General features: G+C 39.7%; 1 protein-coding gene across 3 annotated transcripts in view; it reads left to right on the forward strand.

Annotated features, from left to right (window-relative positions):
- The window catches only part of LOC126457450 (transcription initiation protein SPT3 homolog), a 114,544-nt gene extending 86,896 nt beyond the window's left edge, over positions 1 to 27,648 (forward strand). For all 3 annotated transcript variants that reach the window (XM_050093730.1, XM_050093733.1, XM_050093732.1), the window contains exons 5-6: positions 17,700 to 17,854; positions 27,288 to 27,648. In XM_050093730.1, coding sequence (XP_049949687.1) covers positions 17,700 to 17,854; positions 27,288 to 27,422 — 290 coding nt within the window. In that variant the 3' untranslated portion in view covers positions 27,423 to 27,648. The remainder of the gene's footprint in view (positions 1 to 17,699; positions 17,855 to 27,287) is intronic.
- Positions 27,649 to 27,880: the final 232 nt, after the last annotated feature.

The raw sequence follows: 27,880 nt of genomic DNA on the forward strand, positions 1-27,880 counted from the left end.
CTGACTTTGATACCAAGACCCAGCCAACCTGATGCGAGCCACCGCCATGTTCTTCCATCGCAGCATACATGGACATTACAGATGAGGAGAAGACTGGTTTGCTGGCAGCCCCCCCCCCCCCCCCCCCACTGAATGAGGATGATTTTTAGATGATCTGAATGCTGTCATTCCCACACTGTCCAGGTGTGTCATGTTCTGTAAACATGTGCTGCCAACTTGGTCTTCCCAGGGAGGGAGGCCAGGCCCCATCCTTCATGACAACTGTCAACCTGAATCACGCAGTCAGCTCTGCTCACCAAAGTCCACGATGGTCTGTCTGTGACAGTACTGAGTTGTAGAACTGACCTGAATTGCAGAACATCTGTAATGAGCAACAGCCTCCTATCCCCACTTGCGCCTTCAAGACAACACACTGGCTGCAGTTCACTGATTTGCAGTACCAGTGTCATAACTCACTGACGAGGCACATCAGCAGTTTTCTGCAGTGTGCCTGGTGCCTGTGTGCTGCATGAAACTAAAAGCCTGATAAATTTATTATCAGGATGGATCCACACGAGTAATTTGTCATTGCAGATACCATTGTGTTACTAGCATCCGAAGGAATAGCACCCAACCATTCTACACCACTGCTCAGCATACTGACATGCAGTGGCATGGGCTAGCCTAGGTTGCTACAATTTTGCATCAGGAAGTGATCATCAGATACTCTGACACCACTGTGTCTGGTGGCAACAGTAACTGTCATCTCAACAATTCGACAATAACACATCAGCATCAATGTCTTCTCACAGTACTGGCACAAATGTGGTTTGGTGAATCAAAGTTTTTTCCTTTATTGATTGACCTTTTGTTTTGTATGTGTACCTTGTTTGGCCATGGTAGGATGTAGGGATCTTCATCGTAACTTTCAAGTTGCCCTCGTCAGGCCCCAGGAGCCTGCAGATTTATCACAGTTTAGAGGGAATCGTAAGCAAATGTATTTAACGCAGGTATGAGTTGTCAGGCACTAAGGCTGTGCCAGCTGCATGTAGCAATTTTAGACAGTTTGGGTATTTGGCACAAGATTGTTTTGAGTTCAGTTGGGCAATGAGACAGTGAAAGGACTACTAGATAATAATTTTTTGCGTGTGTTTAGTGAAGTTTGTGTATTTGTGTTTGTTGGTGCTGTTGTCATTCTTGTTGTAAATGGCAGTTGTAGGTCATTCAAAATGCCAGACACATGTTCTGCTGCTATTACAGGTGAGATGTTGCCTCTTTGCCAGAGTAAATATAGGCATTGTTACATGTGAATTTCCAGCAGCAGTAGGGAGAGTTACGCATGCAGGTTGTAGCTTTACAGGTTGTTCTGCAACAGTTGCAAAAATGAGTCAGATGAAGTTGAGAGTGCCCTCAGCTCCTCTCAATGCAACTAGCTTAATAACATCTTTTTCCTGCAAAATGACTGAAGTTGTAACTATGTTCATTAACAATGATACTGATACTGCTGCAATGAGTGATCAGACAAGACTTCTGTCTGTATGGCTAATTTACGATTGTCAGGCGAAGCTAAAGCATATGTTTTGTCACAAAGTTCTTAGTAAGGCAGAGATGTTTCAACAGTTGGCTGACTGTTTATGTTAGCTTTATCATAAGCAAAATAGAAAAAGTTTCTTCCAAGAAAAATTGAGTATTTTTAACACAGAAGTGCAATGAATCAGTAGAGGCCTTTTCAGGTTTGGTCTGGAAGATCACTGAGCAGACGTACAAACTGATGCAAATTGCAGTAACCAATAGTCTTACTGTGGGGAGTTGAAAATAGAGGTTTAGATTTTTTTCTGCATGGTATCCTCACTGAGATGTCATGTGGAGTGAGGGTGGAGAATTCTGGTGACATGGCCACAGTTCTCAACGTTGCTATGTGATTACAGGTGACAGACATTGCCCCCCAAGTGGATGTACTAACCATTGTGCTCATATATTAAGGATAAATGCAGAATGTGGTGCCACACAACGTGGCACTACACAAGACTGGCACTAACAGCATCGGCACATACGGAACACACTCAACACAGATCTGTAAGTCCATCGTAGTGGTGATAAGTTGAGAAAAACGTCCCGAAAAACGTGCTACAGAACGCCACTGTTTCCTGCGTATGTATCCAGACATCAATATGAGATATGATCACTATGCACCCGTACACAGGCAGCACAACGGGTTGGCATACTCTGGATCATGTGGTAGAGCAGCTGCTGGGGTATAGCCTCCCATTCTTGCAACAGTGCCTGTTGGTGCTCCTGAAGTGTCCTAGGGGTTTGAAGAAGTGCAGCAATACGTCAACTGAGAGCATCCCAGATGTGCTCGATGGGGCTTAGGTCTGGAGAACAGGCAGGCCACTCCGTTCGCCTTATATCTTCTGCTTCAAGGTACTCCTCCATGATGGCAGCTCGGTGGGGCCATGCGTTATCATCAATCAGGAGGAAGGTGGACCCACTGCACCCCTGAAAAGGTGGACATACTGGTGCAAAATGGTGTCCCGATACACCTGACATGTTACAGCTCCTCTGTCAAAGACATGCTGGGGTGTACATGCACCAATCATAATCCCACCCCACACATCAAACCACGACCTCCTTACAGGTCCCTTTCAAGGACATTAAGGGGTTAGTATCTGGTTCCTGGTTCACGCCAGATGAAAACCCGTTGAGAATCACTGTTCAGACTATACCTGGACTTGGCCGTGAACATAACCTGGAATCACTGTTCCAATGACCATGTACTGTGTGCTTGACACCAGGCTTTACGGGCTCTCCTGTGACCAGAGGTCAGTGGAATGCACCTTGCAGGTCTCCAGGTGAATAAACCATGTCTGTTCAGTCATCTCCAGACTGTGTGTCTGGAGACAACTGTTCCAGTGGCTGCGGTAATGTCTCGAGCAAGGCGACCTGCAGTATTCCGTGGCTGTCTGCGGGCACTGGTGGTGAGATATCAGTCTTCTTGTACTTCAGCACCTGGACATGTTTCTTGTCTGCTGGAATCATTGTCATAATCTTGATATCACATTTTGTGGCACATGCAGGGTCTGAGCTACGACCAGCTGTGTTTGACCAGCCTCCAGTCACCCTAATATTGTAACCCTCATAATGTCATCAATATGTGTTCTTTGAGCCGTTTTCAGCACACAGTCACCATTAGCACATCTGAAAACGTCTGCACACTTAACTCGCTGCACCATACTTTAACATGCACCAACACATCTCTGCGTACGTGAACTGTTGCCAGTGCCATCGTGTGACGACCGCAGGTCAGATGCACCGGATGGACATAGTGTTGTTTCACCATGTATCAGCATTATCCTTAATTTATGAGCATGAGTGTAGATGTGGGCATAGAGGAGGTCATGTACGGAAGCAGTGTCGGCAACCTGAATGTAGGTAGGAAGAGACTTGGGTCTCCACATTTCAAATTACATGGTGTTGGTGACAGTAACTTAGTCATTAGGTATGAGGTTGCTCAGGTTTAGTATAGTAACAGAAATTCTTCATGAGCATTTGGATATGTTATTGTGTAAGGGTGAAGGGTCTTCAGCAATTCTTGGATTAGATTTTCTCAACAAATGTCATGCTAAAATTGATCTTTCACAGTGTAAAGCAGAACTCAGTGGATCTTTGTTTCCATTAGGGGGCTATAGCTGCAAATGAGGCAATGTTGCGCATCACACCCATCATGATGGTGTTGCTAGCGAAACTGCAGACATGCACGCTAAAGGTTAGCTCCCATGATGTGATACTGGCAGGTATGGGAAAGTTGGTGTGGGTTTTTGTGAATACCGATTTACCATGTGAAGCATTATACGAAGTAGACTCACTGGTGAATAATGAGGGATTGGACAAAATGCATTGTTTTGTGCGCAAAAGCATAATGCATGTAAGTAGTATAATGGCGAATTTATGGTTCCTGTAAGATGGGATAACTTGGGCATGGATGATGTTAGTTTTCAAAGGGCTTAATGATTGCCACTTTAGATTATTAGACAGAGAGGATATTGACAAGTCATGTGGTGACCAGAGCCACAAGCAATCCACAATGTATCAGCGGTACTTAGGAAAGAGGGTCACTTGCAAGGCAGTGATCGGCAGGCAATGCAACTGTTGTTTATGCCTTTATTTAATATGGATGGTCCTCTACCAGCAACACCTGTTGTGTGGCACTGTATCTACAGGTAGTAATGGGAAGCTGTACCACACATCAAAGTATACCCAAGCTGTAATGTATGAGTTTATAGATCACCATACTGGTGGAAGGGATAACAGAGCCAAAGACTGTCGCTGACACATATACCATCCCTGGTATTATGGAAACACTGGACAACTGAGGACAATGCCACTACTTAACAATGATGGATCTAAGAAGTGGATATTACCAGCTAGAGGGAGCCCCAGAGAATAGACCAAAGACAACTTTCACAGTGCCATGGGGTCATAAATGCACCCTCCATATTTCTGAGGTCAAAAACGCATCCTCCATATTCCTGAGGTTTTTAGACGGGCTGCTACGTGGACCGAGCCCTAAAACAAGCATAGTATTTTTGGAAAAATCATTTTCTTCTCAAAGGATGTGCCATAACATGTGAAATGCTTAGAAGAGTGTTCAGCAGCCTATATTCAGTGTGTCCGATGCTTAGCACAGGTAAGTGCCATTTTGCACAGACACAGGTGAACTATCTTGTGCACATGTTTAGTGGGAAAGATGTTCAAACTGATGCTCACCTAACAAAGGCAATCCAGGACTTCGGAACACCACAGACATTGAAACAACTACATTCATTCCTGGACTTATGTAATTATTTCAAAAATTTGTAAGAAACTTTGCATAGATTGCAAAACCATTGAATCAGTCATTAAGGAGGATGTGAAATTCCAAACAGTGTTTGAAACATTGAAGGCAGCACTAATTTCTGATTCAGTGCTGATCTCTCCTCATTTTGAGAAGGAATTTAGCCTCTGTTGCAACATCAGCATGAGGTGGCTGGTCATATTCTGAGTGAGAATATCGATGAAAAGGAACATGTAGAGCATATACTTAGATAGCTGAACAAACCAGAGCATGACTACTCCACTACAGAAAAGATAATGCTAGTGGTTATACATGAGATCACATGTTTTTGTTGTTCTTTATATGACCAGAAATTTAAGGCGGTAATGGATCACACATCATAGAAATCTGTTAGGGCTGAAAGATCCTTCAAGTAAATTAACAAGGTGGGCCCTCAAACTCAGCGAGTTTGATGATGAGCTAATTCACAAACCAGGTAGGAAACACATACAGGAGTATCTTAAGGGAAAACATCACCATTTGTTCAGCCAGAAGGGTGCAGCTTGATGTGCTGACATGCAAAATGGAAGTGTTTGTAGCGAAAACAGAAGCAACAGAATGCCTGAAGGAAATTTTGTCCCCAAGGTAAGAGCTCATTGGATCTACTCAGATTTTGCCCTGGGAACTGTAATCATGAATTGCTATAAGAATGGGAAATAGTTGGGGGGGAGATTAAATTCAAGTTACATAATAGTGGTATTTTGGTGAACGGCACAACTTGTGTCATAGCTGGGATGAACTTTTGCCTCCCACCTACACTCACTGTTAAAACTATACTGAAACTGTTGAAAGTACTGCCAGCACCAAATCTATCCAGTCTTAACAAAAGTCTAAATCTAGCCCTGCTGCGCGCACATTAGATGAACTAATTGCATCTGGGCTAGGAAAAATTTCATTGGGACAAATGTTTCAACTCAGTCTACAACATCAAGAAAAGTGATAACAAAATATCATAACCATAAGCATCACAACCACCAGTTTTGCCATGTTTCTAATGGCAATTTGTGTTCTTTACTTTTGTCTAAGACATTATAAGTATCCATTCTCCTGGCCTACCAACACACCAGATACCTGTTGAATGGCTAATTGATGTAAACCAGAAAGTAGAGAATAAGGAAAACTGTAAACTTGTGATAGCTTATAAAAACAGAAACGGAGATAGCACAGCGATTACGTAAAAGTGGTTCAGTGAACCAAAACTTATGAATAATGTTATAGAATTAAGAAAGAAAAGCAGGGCCCATGTGGTTCAGCTTACATGAGCAAAGACTTTACTGCAGTGAGTACATTGTACAATTAGGTATGTAAATGTTTGAGATTGTTGCAGAGCAAAAGTAGGGATGAAGTTTTTTGGAAGGAGGAATCCAGTGTGCATGCCTAAATTTTTTGAAGTTTTTACACACAGAGCTCAGAGCCAAGGTGGCCAGATCAGGGCTGGTGTGCCATTCAGAATATGAATGTGGCATACTGCCACTGTAGTACAAAGGAAGACACTATGAGGGCATTGCCACATAACTTCCAAGTGAGGCAAGAGAAAGAGCAAACACAGCAAAAGTCATAGCAGGCTAGCATGAAATAATGCTCCATAGCTTCAGGCACTGGAATTCCACTGCAATAGTCAAATGTTGCAGTAAGACCCAAGCTCGCCAAGCCAGAATACAGTGAGACAATGAACACTGACAATTCCAGTAAATAGCGGCAAATTCGCTCATCCACCTGGAGCCACAGTGTCATAGGTGGGGCTCTGCTGCTTAAATACTGGAGCTTTTGGAGCTCACAGGCACATTCAGTCATGCCGCCATTCTGTCCTTGTCACCAGTAACGGAGAGAATGACGGTCTACAGAGTTTCAGTGATGATGGTCTATCTGCTACCTGCTCACTAAATATGATGCCGAAATGCAGCCAACCCGCTGCAAGCCATAGGCATGATCTGCCAGTGTAGGCTGCTTGGAGATCACGGATGAGGAGAAGACTGGTGTGCTGCCAGCCCTCCACCAACCGAGGGTCATTTGCATCCCCACACTGTCGAGGTGTGGCTCCTCCTGTAACCATATGCTGCAGATTAGTCATCCCATGATGGGGTGTCAGGGCCTGCCCTTCACGACAACTGTCGTCCTAGACTGCACAGTCAGTTCTTCTCATCTAAGTGCACATCAGGCTGTCTACAAAATAGCTGACGTGTAGAGCCACCCTGGGCTACAGAATGTTAACAGGCAACGCCTGCTTTTCTTCCCTGCTGCCACCCACCTGCACGACAGATCTGTGGCATCAGCACCATGACACATTGATGAGGTGTGTCATCAGTTCTCCACAGCATGTGCTGAAGCCTGTACATCACATGACACTATGAAATAGTTACATTGCTCTGTATTCATTGTTGCTAATGCCCCCACGGTGTAGTACCAGTGTAGTACCCACACCACCTCTTGGCTCCCTGACTTGTAGCAGCTTTGGGCAGCCTGGTTCACTACAATTTTTTATAATTCTCCAAGAAGTTGACATCAGCAAAATGTGTAATTAGTCATGTGTATTTCTCTCTCTCCTGCAACCTTTAATTATAGGTGTTACAGCAAGTAGTCTTTTAAGTTATGTGGGAACCTCCATTATTATTATTATTATTATTATTATTATTATTATTATTATCTTCTTTCCTTTCTCAGACCTTAGGTCTGGTTAAAAATGGAAAGTGACGCGGAGCTTGATCAAGCGTGACTTCCTTTTAACTGTACAGTATGTTACATTGCATTTAGGAACTTTCGGGTAGTTGAACAAGTTTTATTATTATTATTTCTGCCAGAATTCATGTCTTCATGTGGCTATTTTCAATCTTCTTCTCTCTTTTGCTGCTCTCTTCATTTCCATGTAGCTTCCCCTTCTCTTAATGTCATCCACAATTTTGTACCATCTCCTTCCTTTCATTCTTCTCCCACACATTCATCCTTCCTGTGCATTCATCATCAAACAGTCCTGTCACAAAATGTGATCAAGCCAATTCTTCTGTCTTTTCCTTATAATTTCCAGCAGTCTAAACTTCCTGTTCCATTGTTTAGTGGCAAATCAATGCAGCTTGCCTCATCAGACCGGTGTATTAAAATTTTTTTTTTTTTTTTTTTTTTTTTTCATACCATGTTATTCACAGGTGTTATTCAGATCTTTTAAAATTTCTATATAAAAAAGAAAACACATTTGCCATAAATTACAGAATATTACACACCCAGTGATTCCCCCCCCCCCCCCCCCCCCCCCCCCTCCTGCAATATTGGAAGTTTTTTACTTCCTGCTATTAAGATCATACGTTGTCTTATTTATCACTTCACAAAAATGAGGCTGTGACTTGGTAATGGTATTAATTCTTCTGTGCATACCAACAATTCAGTGATACATATTTCTTCCAACAGTGGGCAAATTGGCAGAGACCTTGGTTGCCAGAAGTCTGCATTTTGACTGTAGCAAGAATCAACATGTGCGACTATGTCCTGTGCAAAATTAAGTGCAGCATAGTTGTGGAGCGGAAGCACCCCTTTGGACAGCTTCATCTTGATGGCCTTCCATAACCTCACCAGGAGATTACTCCTGTGATGGTTTGCTCCTTAGTACCTGTTTACTTCTTCCTTAAAGAACATAATAAAGTACAGAAACGAATGGGAAAATTCATGTGTGGTTAGATGCGCCCTATAGTGCATATTGCTACTAGACTTACAAACAGCAAGCTTTCTTGGTGTTGAGTGCTAAAAGGAAATGGGCTATTCTAACTTTCTCTGTGGCCACTTCATTATGTCATGACAATGAGCAACATAAAATAAGAAAACAATCATTACTGGTGAAAAACTGAATGATAATGGGAGAAAATGGGATGATCGATATCTTTCAACTTATTTTAGAAGTCTAGTTTTGAAATTAATTGATAGTGAGTGAGTATATTATAGATTCATGCTACAGCTTGTGCAACAGAAATTAACGAAGTAACACACTGTGATGAGAAAAGCAGTTACTTTTTCTGATTAGTTATTGGTTATTCTAAGATTCCATGCCACTGGTAAATCGAAGTCTATTGAAAAACTATACTTTTGGTATGAAAACATCTGCACTGCCAGCACCACTTCTCTTCTAGGCCTCAATGACATATTTTTCTCTTCTGTACAGATCTTTAATTTTCTTTTTAATTTCCTCTGCTGTTTTCTGTGATCTATGCTCTTTTAATATACAACGTATTTCATTTGATGCTGTGTCATATTTATTCCTTTTGTGATAATTTTTAGTTCAGATGTAAAAAAAAGGGCATGGATTCAGTTCATATTGTTCAATTAAAACACTTTTTTTGCCAAAAATTACCACATATTACCATCTTTCGTCTCGAAATCACTTTGACAGTATGCTGTTCAAGCTGTGAAGTGCACAGCTGCAGTTGTTACTTGAAAAAACGCTTGGCTTCTATTGGAAGCATTCGTGTAACATCATGTGCATTTTCATGCACAGATAGACTTGTTTGGTCCTGTGCAACAGCAGGATGGGTGTAACAAGTTCAGCCACTCTGCAGGATGACAGGGACTCTTGTCGTATGTTAAAAAGGGTCATGTAAATGAGCATTACAAGCATAATCTGTTAGCATCACACAACGGCAGCCCTCAATAACATCCCCCATCACATTGCACTTTGATAGTTGAGTTTTCGCCTGTTTTGGCGTCATTGAATCCATGTGTTTTCACACCTTCCTGTGCTGCTTTGTCCCAGGTCCGTAGTGATATAAATACACGTTTATGGTGATTAGGCAGTTGAGGAAGTTATCTAGATTGATCTGGCACAACTAAAACTGCTGCCTCAAATCAGTGGGCATTACAAATGGGTGTGAGTATTCATGGAACCCAGTGAGTGGCAACTTCTTTCATGTTCAAAGTGTCTTTTGAGACATTGAAAATCCACGATTGATTTTTTACTTTCTCCACTATCGCCTTATTTGTGATTCACCAGTCTTCTGGCACCAGGGCCTCCACTCCTCTTGCAATTTCCGGTTGTCTCGACAGATAGGTGGTCTGCCATTTGTTGTTCATTGTTTAGCCTTGTTTGACTAAAGTAGAAATGTCTGTCACCTAACTACTGTGTCATATAGGAGAAAATCGTTATTTCCACCAATTGACTCAGTTTGTTGCACCCTTGTTCCTCTTCAAATCCAGGAAAAAATTATTGCTTGATACTTCACTTTATCAGTGGGTTGCACCATTTTGTTTTGGCTCTTCTAGTGGCATACTACTGTGCTGTGATGTGGGATTTCAATGTGCACCTGGGATGCAGAGGTACCTGCACAAAAAAATGAAACTATTGTTTTTGAAGTGATGATCAAAACTTTGGCTACTCTCTTAGAATCTACTGAGTGTCTCATCGTTAGTGGCTTAGTTACCATGCTATATACATCAGCCATTTTTGCAACCACATCATAATTTAAATCTGGCATTTAGGTACAATTTTCTTTTCAGAAATAATTGCTGAATATAAATTCAGAATTTTATCCTCCATTTTAGTATCTTGTATGTCAGTCATTGAAGAGTAAATAATTGGTTTCGAGTTTACTGATACTGCTAAATACCAAAGATTCCAGGGCTCCATGGGTAGACTGGTTAACAGTCTTCTGCTTCCATTAGTGCTGAATGCTGGAATACTACTTCAGTCTGATATTATTCATCACTGCTGAGCAACATTACCTGCGAAAAGCATTTTTAAAATCCTTAATGAAAATTATTATTTACTTGTGATGAAATCGGAGCTGATCTAGCTTTTCAGACATATTACAATGCTTTGCTCTAAGATGCAATAACTTTTTTGTGACATACAGATATACTGTATAGATCTATACATCTTATGTCATCTGCCTCTAAAAGGCACTATTGAGACATGATATTATTGTTGTTTTAAAACTTCTCATTTGTTATTGTTAAAAAAACTTTTTCCTGTTTCTTCTGCCTTTTCCCATTTCTGTTATGGGATCTGCATTGTTACCAGGTTTTGTAGTTGGAGTCACGTATGATGGCGGTCGTGTATAGGCTTGTTCTGCGCACGTACATCATGTGTTGCTTGACAGCCAGTGAGCATTCAGCAGTGTTCAGAGTGCTCTGCTGTAAATGTAGTATGCAATGCGAGAATTACACGTGATTGTAATGAATTACTCAGTGAATTTTTATTCCTTTTGTTGCAAGTTGTCTTAGCTAATGGTGTTGGTGAGCAACAAAGACCACACAAGCAAACGAGAGAGAATTTGTGGGATAAATGCCTTCATCAAGCGCAGAGCAGACACGTGAGCTCGGTGCAACCGTCAGTTGGAACTGAGAACAGTGCACTCCCCATCCTTGTCGTAACATGCATGGACCACCATCGTTCATGGATCGGACTATACCAATTTTAGTTATAATTGGTGGCCTGATGTCCTTCCTGATGCCAACTCTCTTCCCGGGACAGAATTTGTGTACCCCCATGTGTCTGGAATAATGTCATATTTAAGTGTGAGAACTATTTAATTGGATAGATAAAAAATCTACTCCCCAGGCAGTGGCAGAACACACACATAAGACTGTTGTGATTGGCAAGTTTTTGGAGCCTGTGGCTTGTTCTTAAGGCAGAAGGGTTGATGGGGAAGGAAGAAGGGTGAAGGGAAAGTAATGGAGAAGTTTAGGAAAAGGGTAGCTTTTGGAAAAGTTACACAGAATTGCAGGTCAGGTGAGACTTACCGTATGGGATGAGAAGGAAAGGCTGGGGGACTGCATCGGACGAGATTTGAAAACCTGGTAGCTTAAAGGTGGAATACAGGGTAATGTACAAGATACATACATTGATGACATCTTTACCATATGGACTCAGGGTGAGGCTGACCTAAAATTTCTGGAATCTCTGAATACCTTCTCCCAATTAAATTTCACATGGTCCTATTCCGAATCCCATGCCACTTTCCTTGATGTTGATCTTGTCCTCACCGAAGGCTAGCTACACACTTCTGTCCACATTAAACTTACCAACAAACAACAGTACTTACATTTTGACAGTTGCCATCCTTTCCATGTCAAACGTTCCCTCCCATACAGCCTTGCCTTCAGAGGCAAACGTATTCATTCAGATACAGACTCTTTACTGCAATACACCACCACACTCACTTCAGCCTTCACTGCATGTAATTACCCCATCTGCCTAGTTAAAAAGCAGATTTCCCGAGCCATCACATCCAAACCTGGTACTGCTGATCCCTCAACAAAACTGCTTCGGAGCACTCCATTGGTGACTCACTATTATCCTAGTCTGAAATGTGTCAATCAGCTATTTCGACAGGGCTATGACTTCCTAAAATCTTGCCTGAAATGAGACCCATTCTGTCTGAAATTTTGTCCTCCACACCTAGAATAGATTTCTATCACCCTCCCAATCTCTGCAGTATTCCTGTCAGACCCTATGCTCCTTCTGCACCCATCTCCCTACCCTATGGCTCCTACCCCTGTGACCGACCCCGGTGCAAGACGTGCCCTATACATCCTCCTACTACCACCTATAATAGCCTTGTAATTGGCAAAACATATACTATCGAAGCGACAGCCACCTGCAAAATGACACATGTCATATACCAGCTATTATGTAAACACTGTTCAGCATTCTACATCGGCATGACTACCACCAAATTATCATTAGGATGAATGGGCATAGGTGGAGGGTGTCAATTAGGATGAATGGGCATAGGCGGAGGGTGTATACTGGCAACTCGTGATATCCTGTTGCAGAGCATGCTTTACAACATGACATTCATGACTTCGACACCTGTTTTGCCGCGTGTGCCCACTCCGTTTTAGTGTTCTACATCTTTCATTATCTTTCTCGTCTATTTTTCACTGCCCCCTCCCACTTCTGTTATGTACAATGCATGTAGCTTTTCACTCATATTAACTATTGCATGATGTTCTAGTAGTAATCTCTTGTCTTGCATATTACCCTGACTGCCACCTATCTCATCCGATGCAGTCCCCAACAATCAGTCTTTCCTTCAAATCCTGTATCGAAAGTCTTCCCTGACCTGCGGTTCTGAGTGACTTCCCCGAAATCTACCTTTTTTTCTAGACCTCTCCAGTCCTTTTTCTTCACCTTTCTTCCTTCCCCTTCGACCCTTCTGCCTGAAGGAGGAGCCACTGGCTCTGAAAGCTTGCTAGTCATAACAGTCTTTTATGTGTGTTTTCTGCCGCCTCTTGGTGAGTAGATTTTTTTATCTGTCCAGTTAAATAATTTTATCAATAATTGATTGTGTTCACGTGTAAGAATATTTTCCTAAATGTTTCCATAGCACGTCCCCGACTTGAAACAAAGGGACAGCCAGATATTTACCTAATTGGATGTACCAAACTGCCTAAAAACCACCTCCATGGTGGCCACATCAGTCCTCTTTGCTTATCCAAAAGGCGAATTCTATCCAGGGCAGACTCACCTCCCTGTATGCCAGAAGCCATGTGTCAGTGTGCTCGGCTGTCCTTGTAGGTGTTTCAGCTGTATGAGTCATATTTGGATGAAAAATACATACTGGGCTCATTGTATGTCGCTGATTGCAGTTGTGGTTGTGGAGGAAATTCCAGCTTTTCAAATTATAAAGAAATAGGATTTATGAACTAAATGTCCTTTGTGGAGTGCAACTAAACCACTGCATGTGTGGTATTGTGAGGTGGGACTGTACCGTATGTTCAGTCTGGCAGTCCCCACTGCTGTTGTCATGCAGAAGGAACTAACCATAGTATGCTAGTGCGTATTTACACATCCCAGATCATTCTGGCTTGATGCTGTTAAATATTCTTCAGGTATGTTAGAAAGTGTAGTAGGGATATGTTTATGATTGTACAGTTAGTACATTTATTGTTCTAGTTGCAGGTTTTCACATTAATACTATAAACTTTTGTTTTTCAGCCAGCGGGCATCACAACAATACCATTCATACAATAGACATTTTACAAAACTATCTGACAAAATTAACTGTGTATCGTAATGTGATGGGAGATGAAACTGAAGACCTTTCTTTTGCATATACACTCCTCAAACTCATTAACAATATGTTCTTTGGAGAAATATCTCCGATCAAACAATTTGCCACCAATGCCATACGCTCATTATTATTATTATTATTATTATTATTATTATTATTATGAAGGCTTTCACGACCGGATGACATATCTTCTGGTAAACCTTCCGGGATGTAAGGTCGTGGTCCATGAAACTCTTCAGCTCCTAACGTTTCGTCCAGAGCTGCGCTGGACATCTTGAGAGGGGTGTTTCTCCTCTGGTGAGTCTTGCCGACTGACGGGTCGGACGTCTGAGAGCGACTTATGTATCGTAGAAAGTGGGCGATACATACGATACATAAGTCGCTCTCAGACGTCCGACCCGTCAGTCAGCAAGACTCACCGGAGGAGAAACACCCCTCTGAAGATGTCCAGCGCAGCTCTGGACGAAACGTTAGGAGCTGAAGAGTTTCATGGACCACGACCTTACATCCCGGAAGGTTTACCAGAAGATTATTATTATTATTATTATTATTATTATTATTATTTTCTTATTTTCTTTCTCAGACCTTAGGTCTGTTATTATTGTTGTTGTTGTTGTTGTTATTATTATTAGATGTTAACAATGAGAATAACTTTTTTGATGGTGAATCTTTTTATGGAGCCACATAATTGAAAGTGGAAATGACAAGTTTTTTCTACAAGTGAGTATGAATTGTCATCACCTGAAAGAGATAAACAAAGAGTTGACAGAAATCACTATAGAGACATATAAGAAAATGAATGCATATGCAAAAAAATTAAAAAAGAAGCATAATAGAAAGTATTTGTCGGTGACTGCAAGGAAGTTTAATTCTGCAACAAATGTAGTTAATAAAGTTGTAAGAGTTTGCAAAATCCATCCAAAATAGAAAACATTTGAAAATGTCTGCTTGTGTGTGTGTGTGTGTGTGTGTGTGTGTGTGTGTGTGTGTGTGTATGTATGTGCGGATTGGTGTGTGTGTGTGTGTGTGTGTGTGTGTGTGTGTGTGTGTGTGTGTGTGTGTGTGGGCGCGCGCGTGAGTGTATACCTGTCCTTTTTTTCCCCCAAGGTAAGTCTTTCCGCTCCCGGGATTGGAATGACTCCTTACCCCCTCCCTTAAAACCCACATTCTTTCATCTTTCCCTCTCCTTCCCTCTTTTCTGACGAAGCAACCGTTGGTTGCGAAAGCTTGAATTTTGTGTGTATGTTTGTATGTCTATCGACCTGCCAGCACTTTTGTTTGGTAAGTCACATCATCTTTGTTTTTAGATATATTTTTCCCACGTGGAATGTTTCCCTCTATTATAAACATTTGAAAAATTTAGATAGTATAAGGGTCATGGTCTGATTGGCCATGATTACAAAAAAACTTTGATTATTTTTTTCTGCCAAAAAAACGTGATTGTAAATGTGTTGCTTCAAAAAGAGAAAATGAACAAAATTTCTTTCTAAGGAAGAAATAAACATAAAAGATATAATGGATTCTGCCACAGCATTTGTAAACTAGGTCAGTGCCTTAACTGCAGACGAAGGATATAGTGGAAACAGTATTTTCGGTGCAGACCTATGAGAATTTGAATATGAACTGGCAAATGGTCGAATTTTATCAAACATGTATGCTGTAGCAGAATCTATTTTATTTGTAACACATTCTTACAGTGTCCCAACTTCGTATGTCATTATTGATACAAAGATGTACTACTTTTTTTTCTTTTTTTCCACTCCCAAGCACAAAATGGACAAATTGAACCAAGGGCGAGGCAGAAATAACGCAGAAAACTCATTTTAACATAGTTGTTGAACTGGCACCTTTGGCAAACTTACCAAGAACCATATTATTCATTGGTCAAAATGTTTTCATTCCAGGTTTAAAATACACCATCGTAGTGTTGCTTGACACTTGGATTGGGCAATCAGTGGAGTTACATTTAAAGAATGTGAAATTCAGAAATCCTTAAATGGAAATCATATTCACCAGAGATCATGAACCACTAAATACATCCAGCTGTGTACTTTTTTAGACAATATAAACTTGTTGTTCACAGGCTGGAAGATTGCATTAGAAATAAATTTGTTCTGAAGACATCATAAGATGCATTACAATGAAACTACATTTAGTTGTTTATCACAAGATGTCTTCTCTAGTTGTCTTGGACTTGATCATTTATGCCTGACAGACGTGTGGATATTGGACAGAGGAAACCATAATGAATTTTAATGTCATACTAGAATCAGTGTTATGAATAGGAAATAGTGATTTTGGTATAAAAAATTGTGAAGTCAATGCTGTTATTGTTTGCAGTGTTCTCAAAAGTTATGCCCAAAACATTTTGTAATAAGAACACTTTGAAATAAGACATATGAGCACTGTCATATGATGCAGCAAAGAAATGCCATTTTACAGTAGGAACGTCAAGTCCGTATTTGTCGAAAAATTGTATCTTATACTGATTGTGAATGAACATAACCTTTGTCCGTATAATTATGCATGTATCTATGTACGTACATACGTTAAAGGATGAAAATAAATGTATTCATTAGTGTTTAAACAGGCTTTCCCATTACATACTGAAAGTATATTGTGGAGTTTATTTTTGTTAGGGAATAACACTGCCATTCGCATGCAAAACAGACATATGGCTCATGAATGAATGATCTCATTGCCCGAAAATGAGGCATTTCCTTAACAGCAAGTGTTCACCACTTCATTTACAGACTCAAAATGAGCTTGGTATATGAGTTTCACCTGAACACAACTCGTACAGTTGAAACACCTACTTTGTGAATATTTTGTGCAATCAGCCTTTAAAGAAAAAGAAAATGAAAAAAACTGTAATTTCATATGAAGCTTTTTGTTGGACGATTGTTTAAAATTTCTTAAAGGCCAAACTCAATAACAAAGTGTCTCAAACAACTATGTTCAACTTCGGTAATAAATAGAACCTACAGAGAATTTTGTTTATTATAGGTTTGACCAGAGCTCAAATGTAAGCGCAACGAATTGCCCAAAAAAATGTGACAGAGGAAATGTAAAATCCTTGTACAACATTGTAACAGGAGATGAAACATGACTATATTCACACAGTCCATACACTAAGCAGTTGTTTGCTGTTTACAGTTTACAGTATGAACCGAAATCAACAAAATGGCTTGTTCATGAACCACTTCCAAGAAAATGGTTTCTTGTTCCTTTGGTTACAGTTGATGAATTGCAATCATTGCTTAGAGAACTGAAAAAAGTTAATACAGAATGACATGCAATAATTTGTTTGCTACCAGCCATCGATAAATAAGGAATAACAGCTGAAAACATTGCATCATTCATCATCATCATGACGCCAACTGTCAAATGGCACACCATGCAATTGTTTATTTGATTGAGAAAATATTTGAATTTGTTTTATTCTTGTTGTTTATTACCTGATGGTGTCTGTTTTTTTCCCCCCATATGTCAAATAAAAAATACATGAACATCGATTATCATCACTTCAAGAAGCTGTTGAATTCTCCCAAAACCATGTTTTTGAGCCACAAACATCAGAATTTAAAAAGTAGTTTCAAGAATTCACACATGTGTAAAAATGTGTAAATTTTGAAAGTGGATATTTTGAGATACGATAAAGGATTTGTACCTAAAAAAAATTTCTCCCTCATGTTGTATAAAGTGAATCTGAGAATGAATCATCCATGCAAATAGAGTAGGTACTGAGCAGCAGACTAGCCTCCTCTTCCCTCTCCACATAGAAATATCTCAATTTAACATTTTACAGTAAAATTTTCTCTGGTTAATTCTAACACATGACTTTTGATTTACAGGTTATTTGGCTCGAGAAACTGTGTCACAAATAATGGACCTTACCTTTCTAGCTAGAGAAGATATGACAATTACACGTGATCCAGTTAACAAAAATTATCCAGCACTGTTTGGACCAAATCTGCCTCAATTTCCTATGGAAGGAGTAGAGAAGATTGTAAGTGTTTCACCTTAGGTGTAAATTCTACTTCTTGGTGCTTTTCCTAACCACTGCCTCAACAAACATTATGTCCTTAAAATATGACAGATCAAAGCTTACACAATCCACAGACAAATGGGATACAAGGTTTATCTCCCTTATGGTAACTGAAGACTATGGGAACAGAAAGGGTATTTGACCACAAATCTAAAACAAATAATCACAGAATCAAGTGAATGATGTGATCACAAGACAGTATCTATGAGAAAAAATGAAAAAGGAAAAGGAAACATTCCTTTTGTACAGATATACGAGGGACGTTTCATAAATAATGCACCCTAATTTTTTTTGCTTATACATTTGTTTGTTTGTATATTTCAGTCTCTCTGTACAGTCTTCCAATATAGCCTCCTTGCTTCTCTCTAACTGAATCCCAATGTCTTGGAAGATCTGTTATTCCATCCAAGACACTACTACTGTCCAGCTGTCGAATGACATGGATAACAGTGGTATAGAGCTCTTCCAGTGAAATATGACGACATCCATGCCAAGGTTTTCTTCAACTTCATGGACAAGCTGAAGTCTTGTGGACTCGTGTCTGGGCTTTAGGGAGGATGTGGCAAAACTTCTCATCTGTTTTCGTGCAGTCTTTTGGGCTACAACGTTGCCGATATGTGGATGAGCACTGTCATTGGGAATGAGTGGCTCAGCTTTAAGCAACTGAGGACAGGTTTCGTTGTGCATTTTTCTGAACAGGTTTTGCATGAAGTTACAATAATGCATTGCTGTGAGACTTGATCCTCATGGGACACTGTCATGGAGATTCCTTGGTGATCATAAGCAAAAATCACCATTTAGTTGAGCTTTTGAGCACATGGATTTTTTTTTTTTATCTGGAGAATCTGAAGCTCTCCAGTCACTGGACTGTGATTTTCAACTCTGTTTCAAAGTCTCTAGTCCATGTTTCATCAGTAGTGACATTTCAACACACGAATCCTTGACCTTCACAGTTGAAGCGTTGTCTGATCAAGGTTACAATGTCAAGGCATTACTGCTTCTCTCCAGCAGTAAAACAGTGTGGGACCCATCTCACAGAATTGTTTCTTATCTGATCAAGGTTACAATGTCAAGGCATTACTGCTTCTCTCCAGCAGTAAAACAGTGTGGGACCCATCTCACAGAATTGTTTCTTATCTTCAAAACATTTGTCAAAGTACAGAAGCCTGATGTTGGAGGAATTCCTGTGGCATCAGTGTGTTACTCACTAGTCACACTGTGATCTTCTTCAAGAGCATCTGCCACAAGTTTCACATTTCTCTCATCTGTTGACATTTTTGGCCTTCTGGGTCTTATTACCTACTCGTATGTTCATACGACCACTGCAAAAATGATTAACCCAACGTGAAACTGTACTATGGTCCACTGTAAACTCATCACAAACTTCACTTGATGGGCTGTGGATTTCTGTCGGGTTTTACCATGTAAAGGTTACATATTGATGTACAACCTCTGCTCTTGAACAGTCACAGTACCCAAAGCTCCTGCACAGTCCATTTCTACCTGTGTTAGAGTACACAGTGAAAAAACAAAAACACATGCTTCTTCCTCAAGCTCCCTACTACATCTGGTATAATTTTCAGTGTTGTTGCATCAAAAAATCCACAGTAATACCAACCTGTATGAAATGTTGCTCGTATTTAAAGTGAAGCAGTCTTCAGTTCAAAGACTGTTTTAAATATCACAATGCTTTACTAGGCATGGTCCTGTTGGAGGCAGTATGTCATTGCCTTCCTCTGACTTTTCCTGCCAGTTATAGGAGAACCTACAGTTTAATGTGGTTTCCATTGCAGCTTGGCATTTTTCATACCAACAAATATTCGTGGAGATGGAAGAAGTGATAAGTGACAGATAAAAATCCTATGCTTGATCAGGGATTGAACCAGAGATCTCCTGATTTGTAATGAGGCATTTTACCATTGAGCCACACAAGAAACAAACAAAAAAATTGCTATTTACACTTATTTAGTAGTTGCCTTTGTTCCCAGTTGATGCATAAATTGATTTCTCTTAGACTGCTGTTCACTTGGGAGTGTCTATCCCTGAGAGGTACTTCAAAAAATTTGTTTTTGTGTCTCTGAATAATTTTCAATATATTCACTATACCAGTTGCTCTGGCTGTTAAAGTTACTACTGTTGCAAAAATGTCATAACATTATGTAATGTAAACAGTATTTGGAATTTGTAAATACTAAATACACTCTGATACAAATAACTTTCAATAAATAAAATAAAATACCACTCTTTAAGCAAATATAAAGTCTACACTCCCCCTCCCCATCTTATTCCAGTATTCTGTTGAAAGTACAATACTGTGTACAGCCATGGAGAGCGTAAACATAAATTCAACATTTCCTGGAAAAAAAAAAAAAAAAAAAAAAAAAAAAAAAAAAAAAAAAAAAAAAAGAAACAACTTATGTCACAGTTTCTGTGTATCTCATCTCATCAGCCCTGCAAATGGCTGTTCAGTTCTTTTTTATGTGAGGCATAGTAACAATGACTTTACAATATTATGACAAAATAGCATCCTTTCTCTCTATTGGTTTCTAAATTCCAAGTTGAAACACTTAGTTACACGATTTTTTCTTGAACATGCCTGCATGGAATAGCATTAATGGCTTTACTCTTATTGTTTTTAATCCTGAATTTCTCAGATGGATGGCATCCATCACAATGTTATTACATTTTTGCACCAGTATTAATTTTAATATCAACAGGAACTGGTACACTGTATATATTGAAAAGTACAGAGCAGTTACAGATGATTGGTGTTCCTTGTTCAGCCACAAAAAGCATCACAGTAACAGGGGAATCGTTAGTATGAGTTTAGTAAGACATATAGTGGAGTGAATATTAAGTAAATCAAATCTGCATGTGAGAAGAGACACGTAAGGCACACAAAGATGGCAAAGGACTGCAACAGCCATGTAACAATGAAATGCAGACAGTCAACAGGTCATAGGTGAGAACTATGAGGAGAGGAAGAGGGTGATAATACCCAGAGGTGGATGTTGTTTTGTTCAGTGTCCTCAACCAAGCTCCGTAGTTCTGGATCGGTAGAAGTCATTGGACTTTGCCCTGCTGATGTTTTGTGTCTGCCAGCTGACAATATTGCCAGGCTATAACAATACACTACATGAATATACCACAGCTGTTACGAAGTGACTGTCATGTCAAGTCAACCAGTAAGCTTGGATTGTCCTCACCTCCTGCCTCCCCCCACCCACCATCTCTCCTCGTGGCTGCCCACGTATTGGGCTGGGAGTCGGGGGGAGCTTGCTTCCTCCACTCCTTGCACTCCCCTGGAATTCATGTAGAATGTTGTAAACAAACTATATTTTTGATAGACGTGTGCGAGAGAGGGACTATTAAAAAATAAAGAAGACCAATGAGAAAAACTAATTGAAATAAAAGTACATGATGGGAGTCGTGCTTTAAATAATGAAACAAATACCTATGTGTCTTCTGTTTTGTTTTTGGGCATGCTTAGAAACAGTTTATTCAAAGCTGATACTGAAGACAGTGTTAGTGACAATGGATATAAATTGATGCAACTGAAGGCATAGGGGACTCACAAAAACATGAAAACTGGAAAAGGAAAATAAAATTAAAAAAACTTGCAAAAGGAAATGAGGAAACACTTGAAAACATCCAACCTTGGAATAGGTAACAGAAAATGTGGAAAAGGCGGCAAAAGAGCAAAGTGATGGTAAAAGAAATTGGGGAATCAGGAAGAAATAACTAGAAATGAGAAGGGAGTAGGCTGTAGATGAAAGGACAGAAAGTACTAGTAAAAGATACTGGAGACATAGTTTGTGTTGGAGAAATAGTTTCTTCTTGTAATCACTTGCGCTGGCAACATCTCCAAGGAAGACACATGATTCCCAACATTTATAGTTGTAATTAATATTGGTCTTTATACTGGTTGCTGGTGAGGAGGAAATTTAGTTATTAGTATTTTATTAATTATCTCATTCATAAGCAGCCATAACACAGTCGCTCAAGAAAGTTATAATTAAGCTTTACTTGTTTAATCAGAACCGGACGATGACTCTCCTTGTCTGCAGTCTCGATGATTCGAAGCGATCTGCAATCCTGTGTAAATAAAATGTCTCGGTTTTCTTGCGTTGCGTACTCAGTTGGAAAACCTCAGATCAAGCAGAAATTTTGCTTTGATAGAGTTTAATTATCCGATGAAATAATGGAGCTCTTGGATCTAATAATTGCAGGTTTGTTTCCAATTCATCGGAAGTTCCCTTCTGTTTACCAACAAAACGACGCCTCCACGCAAATTTCCAATTAGATAATACATATATAATACACACCTTTGATGTAAATGCTACATATATATTTTCTTGAGTAGCATACAATATATTTTCGATTTCTTTCTTCCAGTAATCTCAATAGCAAAATTACAATTATTCACTGTGGCTATTCGGCACGGAGAAGATCCTAGAAGTCCTCTCAATACATACCAGAGATAATATTACAAAGAGTAATTATGCGCTCCTGGAATAGTAATAGTACTGTACTACTTTTCTCAATGATTTTGTGAGTATATAGATGGTCAAGTAGGAAACGTAATTCACTCATAGAATTGTGCAGGGAGAATTAGTAGAATATAAAGAGAGATTACACATTCAACATAAAATATTTCTCTAATTGTGTGGCTTTCTGATTAATATTAAGTACTTTTTGCATATATAATTCACCCTGTTGTGAACTACTATTGTCTGCACATGTATATTTTAAAAACAACTGTGAAGTAGAGATGCACATATACAGACAAAAAAAATATTAAGCAGCCAGAAGACCCGGTTAGGTATCGGTGTAACTTCGCTCTCTCTCTCTCTCTCTCTCTCTCTCTCTCTCTCTCTCTCTCTCTCTCTCACACACACACACACACACACACACACACACACACACACACACACACACAGAGTGGCTAATGTAACTGATTAGAGATGCAATTCTTTGTCACAGTTAGGCCAACCACCAGTGTGTGTTAATACAGTTCATGTTTAGTGTTGTCACCAGACCTGTTAGTGTATGTAAAATGCGTAAACAGTGTTAAAAGTTGAGTGATCACTGTGGAAGTTATTGTTGTGTTATCTTGATGAGATGCATTATCAACACTTGACAGACTTCGCAACACTTGACAGACTTTGAAAGGGGCCTCATCAGCTGGCTGGCCAAATCGTGCAGTATCTGAAATTTTAGGACATTTGGAGGTGACAGTAGCCTAATGTAGGAGCACTTGGAAACATAAGGGCAGGCTTAATTGTCATCAAAGTTCCAGTCAACCACATCTGACCACAGCAAGGGATGTCTCGTACACAAAGTATGTCATAATCCCTTCATACCTGCATCTGCTGTCTTGGAACAAGTAGTGGACTCCATGCAACATCGTATGTCATTGTCACTATTGTTTAGGGACTAGCAGTACCTGGGTTAAGGAATTATCATCCCATATTTGGGCTACTGTTAACACCATAATACAAATGGCTGTGCACGGTGTGGTGCTATTACCGGGAAGCATGGGCTGCTGTTAAATGGTGTTGCATTGTGTTCAGTGATGAATGCAGTGCTGCACTACCCTGGATTACCGTTGCCAGCGAGTATCATGGAAACCTTGTTTTGGAGAATCACAGCAGTGTCACTTCTGGTATCATGTGACATCAGGTCGCAGTTGGTAGTAATTGAGGGAACTTTGACGGAACAGTGTTAAGTCATTGACATCCTACTTCCTCATGTGCTACTTCTATACGAGAGGCAATACTCATCCTCATAAGGCGTATGTGTCTATGAACTGTCTGTGTGATACTGAGTTACTCACATGATGAGTAAGATCCCCAGATTATTCCACAATATTCCCAATTCTGACTGTATGTTGAGATGGTCAATTTAACAAAGCAGCTCAGGCACTAGGGTAGGTCTAAAAATAGTACATTACTAAAATGTTGAACAGCAATCAACTGTGGATGGTGAAGTACATTGAAAAATAACAAGATAATTATTCTTACTGAACATAGAATAGGTCATACATCGTCTTCAGAATACGGTTTTAAAACCTTTGAAACAATGTTCAAGGTTTAATAAACTCGTATTATGCAACTGGTTGGCTGTTACTTCTAATGTACTGAAAAGCTCTTGCATGGACAGTTGCTGAATTGCAGCCATGTTCAAAACCTTGAGATTTTTTTCTGGGTGATTAAATAAACGACAAATTACACTACAGGATAAATTAGTGAACTTTTTAATGTTCCTTAATAAGAAGCAATAAGTAAAGCCAATAGCAGCTGTCATACTCCTGTTCAGTCGTTGGTATAGCTTATTGTATACCATTTTGTTGTGAATTCTTGAATTGTATCGATTGCCATGAATTTCTTTCTTTCACCAATTCAGTTATGTGCTACAGGAAAGGCTAGAAACATAAAGGAGATCGGCGAACTAAATTGATAATGAAACAGTAATAATGTTTTCATTAAGAACCAAATCATGATAATGAGTGCCCACAATGAAACAGTGTGTTGCCTGATGGCATTGCAGGTACATGACATGGTTAGTAAAGTATGTAAGTGGAGCAGATACAAATGGAAAATTGTTCTAGTGATGATACATGCTGCAGGTGCAGAAATCCAAGGACTTTTAATGGCCTTCAAAGCACACATTCTTATGGTCTGCCGGCCGAAGTGGCCGTGCGGTTAAAGGCGCTGCAGTCTGGAACCGCAAGACCGCTACGGTCGCAGGTACGAATCCTGCCTCGGGCATGGATGTTTGTGATGTCCTTAGATTAGTTGGGTTTAACTAGTTCTAAGTTCTAGGGGACTAATGACCTCAGCAGTTGAGTCCCATAGTGCTCAGAGCGATTTTTTTTCTTATGGTCTGGCACCTGGGAACAGAGTTCTCAGAAATCAGTGAAGCTGGTTGATACTACTGTCCTAAGTGTCATTGCAGTGAAACCGTGAACAATCGACAAGGTGTTGCAGATCCCATGACATGAGAGAAGCAAAACAAGATGGATGGCAATCTGTGGAAGATTGACAACATAGTACATTCCTGGTGCAGACACAAGTGTTTTGATGGACACCATTCGGCACACAGCGATGAACATGGGGCTGTGCAGCAGATAATCCATGGCCATGGGATCATTGAAATTTGACCACCCTTGCAGATAAAACTCATTTCTTGTTACTCAAGGTTGATGATGGTGTCTGAATAGGCTATTGTCCAGGCAAAAGACTGCTCAAAACATGGACCATGCTGTGAACAAAGGTCAGTGGGGGCGTTATTATACTATGAAAGATGTACAGCTGGTCTTCCATGGGACCTGTGGTAGTAGTCAACAATTGGTGGTAGACTTCATGAACATTATTGTGGACCATCGGCATCCCTTCATACTTGATGTCTTCTCCACTGGTGATAGCATCCTCTAGCTGTATAATGTCCATCTCGCAAGACTAAATCATGCTACAGTAGTTAGAGGAACATGCTAGCGAACTCACCTAGATATTGTGGCCACCAGATTTGCTTGATCTGAACCTTACTGAATGTATCTGGGATGCTATCGGGCACCAGCTCTGTGGACACAAATGAGCAACCTATAATTTTTGGAAATTGTGTGACATGTACATAGACATCCAGTGAAACATGCTTCCAGAAACGTACCAAGGACTTCTGGAATTCATACCGTCTGTAATCACTTCTGTATAATGTTGCAGCGGTGGACCATCAGCTAATACACAGGCAGTCATAATGTTTTGGCTCATCAGTATATTTTGATTTTTTGTTTTTGGAAATTCTATGTTGTTCATTACTGATGCACAAAGATTTTTCTCTGGTCTGTTATGAAACAGTTAAATATCACAGATAATAACAATCTTGTGAAAAGGAAAGTTGCTACTCACCATATAGTGGAGATGCTGAGTCGCAGATAGGCACAACAAAAGACTGTCACAAATAACAGCTTTCAGCCAGTAAGGCCTTCTTCAGAATTAGACGGCGAACACACACTAGAACACTCACGCAAACGCCACTCGCACACACATTACTGCTGTCTCAGGCAACCGAGGTCACACACAAATCCAATCTGCATTTGGATTGCACTTCATTAACTTCTGTGCAGAAAGGTGTGCAGTATATTGCTGCATCCATTTTCAATAAGCTACCACAAGAATTCAAAAATCTTGGCAGTAATCCATGCACTTTCAAATTAGAACTGAAGAGTTTCCTTGTGGATCACTCCTTCTATTTTATTGAGGAGTTCCTTGAAAAATTAAACTGATTCTTATATTATATTCTGGATTGCATTTACTTAAACTTATGGCTTGACTGTTTTGGGTTCATAAACATTTTACTTTATCTGTTGTTACTTTTTGTCATAATTTCATGTACTGACATGTTCCACGATGTTGGAGATTTGCTCCTCAATTTGGTCCTATGTAACTATACAAGTAAATAAAAAATAAAATAAAATAGAGTATAAATAAATCATTAGAACTCATCAAAAAACTGACAAGTTCAGTATCTAGTCAGCAAGGTTATTATGAGTGATTTTTAGTTCGTAGGATGATGAAATAAATCTGTTGTGGTCATGCTTGAAGGATATAGGTTAAAACTTAAATTAGGGTAGCCAGACAGTGACTCCTTCTCCCAAATGCGTATTAATTGTAGCATTATCTCATTTAGTCTCGGACATTATATTTGTATGACCCTCAATGGGATACATGGCACACTTTGAATTGAAAGTTGTGAATTCTATATGCAGTTTCCCAGGAGGAATTGTCAATATTCACATGACAGGATTGATCTTCCAGAACAAAAAAGTCCATTAAACAAAGGCCCTAAAGTTTAAATCATAAGACTTATGAGCACTTGTTCATCCTCAATACTGTGAAGCAAATCTCTTCTATTGAACAAGTGCCCATAGGATTTAAGGTACACGTTTTAGAACTCGTGTTTACTGGAAAATTTCTTGTTTTAGTCCATACTACCTCATCCCAGAATATGGAAAGCAAAGAGATATTTGTTTCATAGTATCAAAGATGATGATGTTAGCTCCTAAAATCTATAACCTGAACTGCTGCTGAATTGTTACTAATAAGAGAATACTCCTGTCATGTTTTATTCATATGTGTTCATGCGTGTGTGCATTTGCACAAATTTTATGGTCCTGCAATAGTTTTCTGAACTGCTGCCGAATTGTTACTAATAAGAGAATACTCCTGTCATATTTTATTCATATGTGTTCATGCGTGCGTGCATTTGCACAAATTTTATGGTCCTGCAATAATTTTCCAATATTGAGGAGTATGAATGCAACTTTATTCCTGTGAACTTCTTGCAAGTGTTGATAAAATTAATTTTTTTTCCTTTCATGTTTTGTTTGTTTCAGTATGGCATAACACCAGTAATTCCTTCAGAGATTGAAGCGGCTTTAGCACGTTATTGGTCTCCGTGTTTCTATCCATTCAGTACATTTTCACGAAATGTGGGACCCCAAGTCCATAAAAGGCTTCTAGCATGCTGACGGAAGGAAAAAAAAAAAAATCATACAGTTGATACTCCATCTTTTTCAGATATTGTCTGTAGGTTTCACGTGACTTACTGACATGTTGACTGACTTTGTACTGATTAGCACTTTAAAACAAGGTGAAAATGATATGTAAGTTGTACAGTGTATTTAGGTAATTTATTTTATTTCTGCTGTTTTTGTAAGTAATTGCATTATAAATGCTTACATAGAAAAAGGTAAACTGAAGAACAGTGATTTCAAACATTATAACTGTAAGCCTTACTTCATTTAGATGTTGACATGACAGAGAGAATTGGTACACATACTGTCGAATGTGTCGAATGTAGCCTTGTAGTAGTATTGGTGCAAGACATCACTAATCAGTTAGGGGACCAGCAGTGAATGTTAGAGATAATAACAGGTACAGTATAATGGATCTAGGGCCTTTCATTGTTTGTGGAAAGTGTAGGCAA

This window comes from Schistocerca serialis, chromosome 2 (assembly GCF_023864345.2).
Source record: "Schistocerca serialis cubense isolate TAMUIC-IGC-003099 chromosome 2, iqSchSeri2.2, whole genome shotgun sequence".
Taxonomy (NCBI): domain Eukaryota; kingdom Metazoa; phylum Arthropoda; class Insecta; order Orthoptera; family Acrididae; genus Schistocerca; species Schistocerca serialis.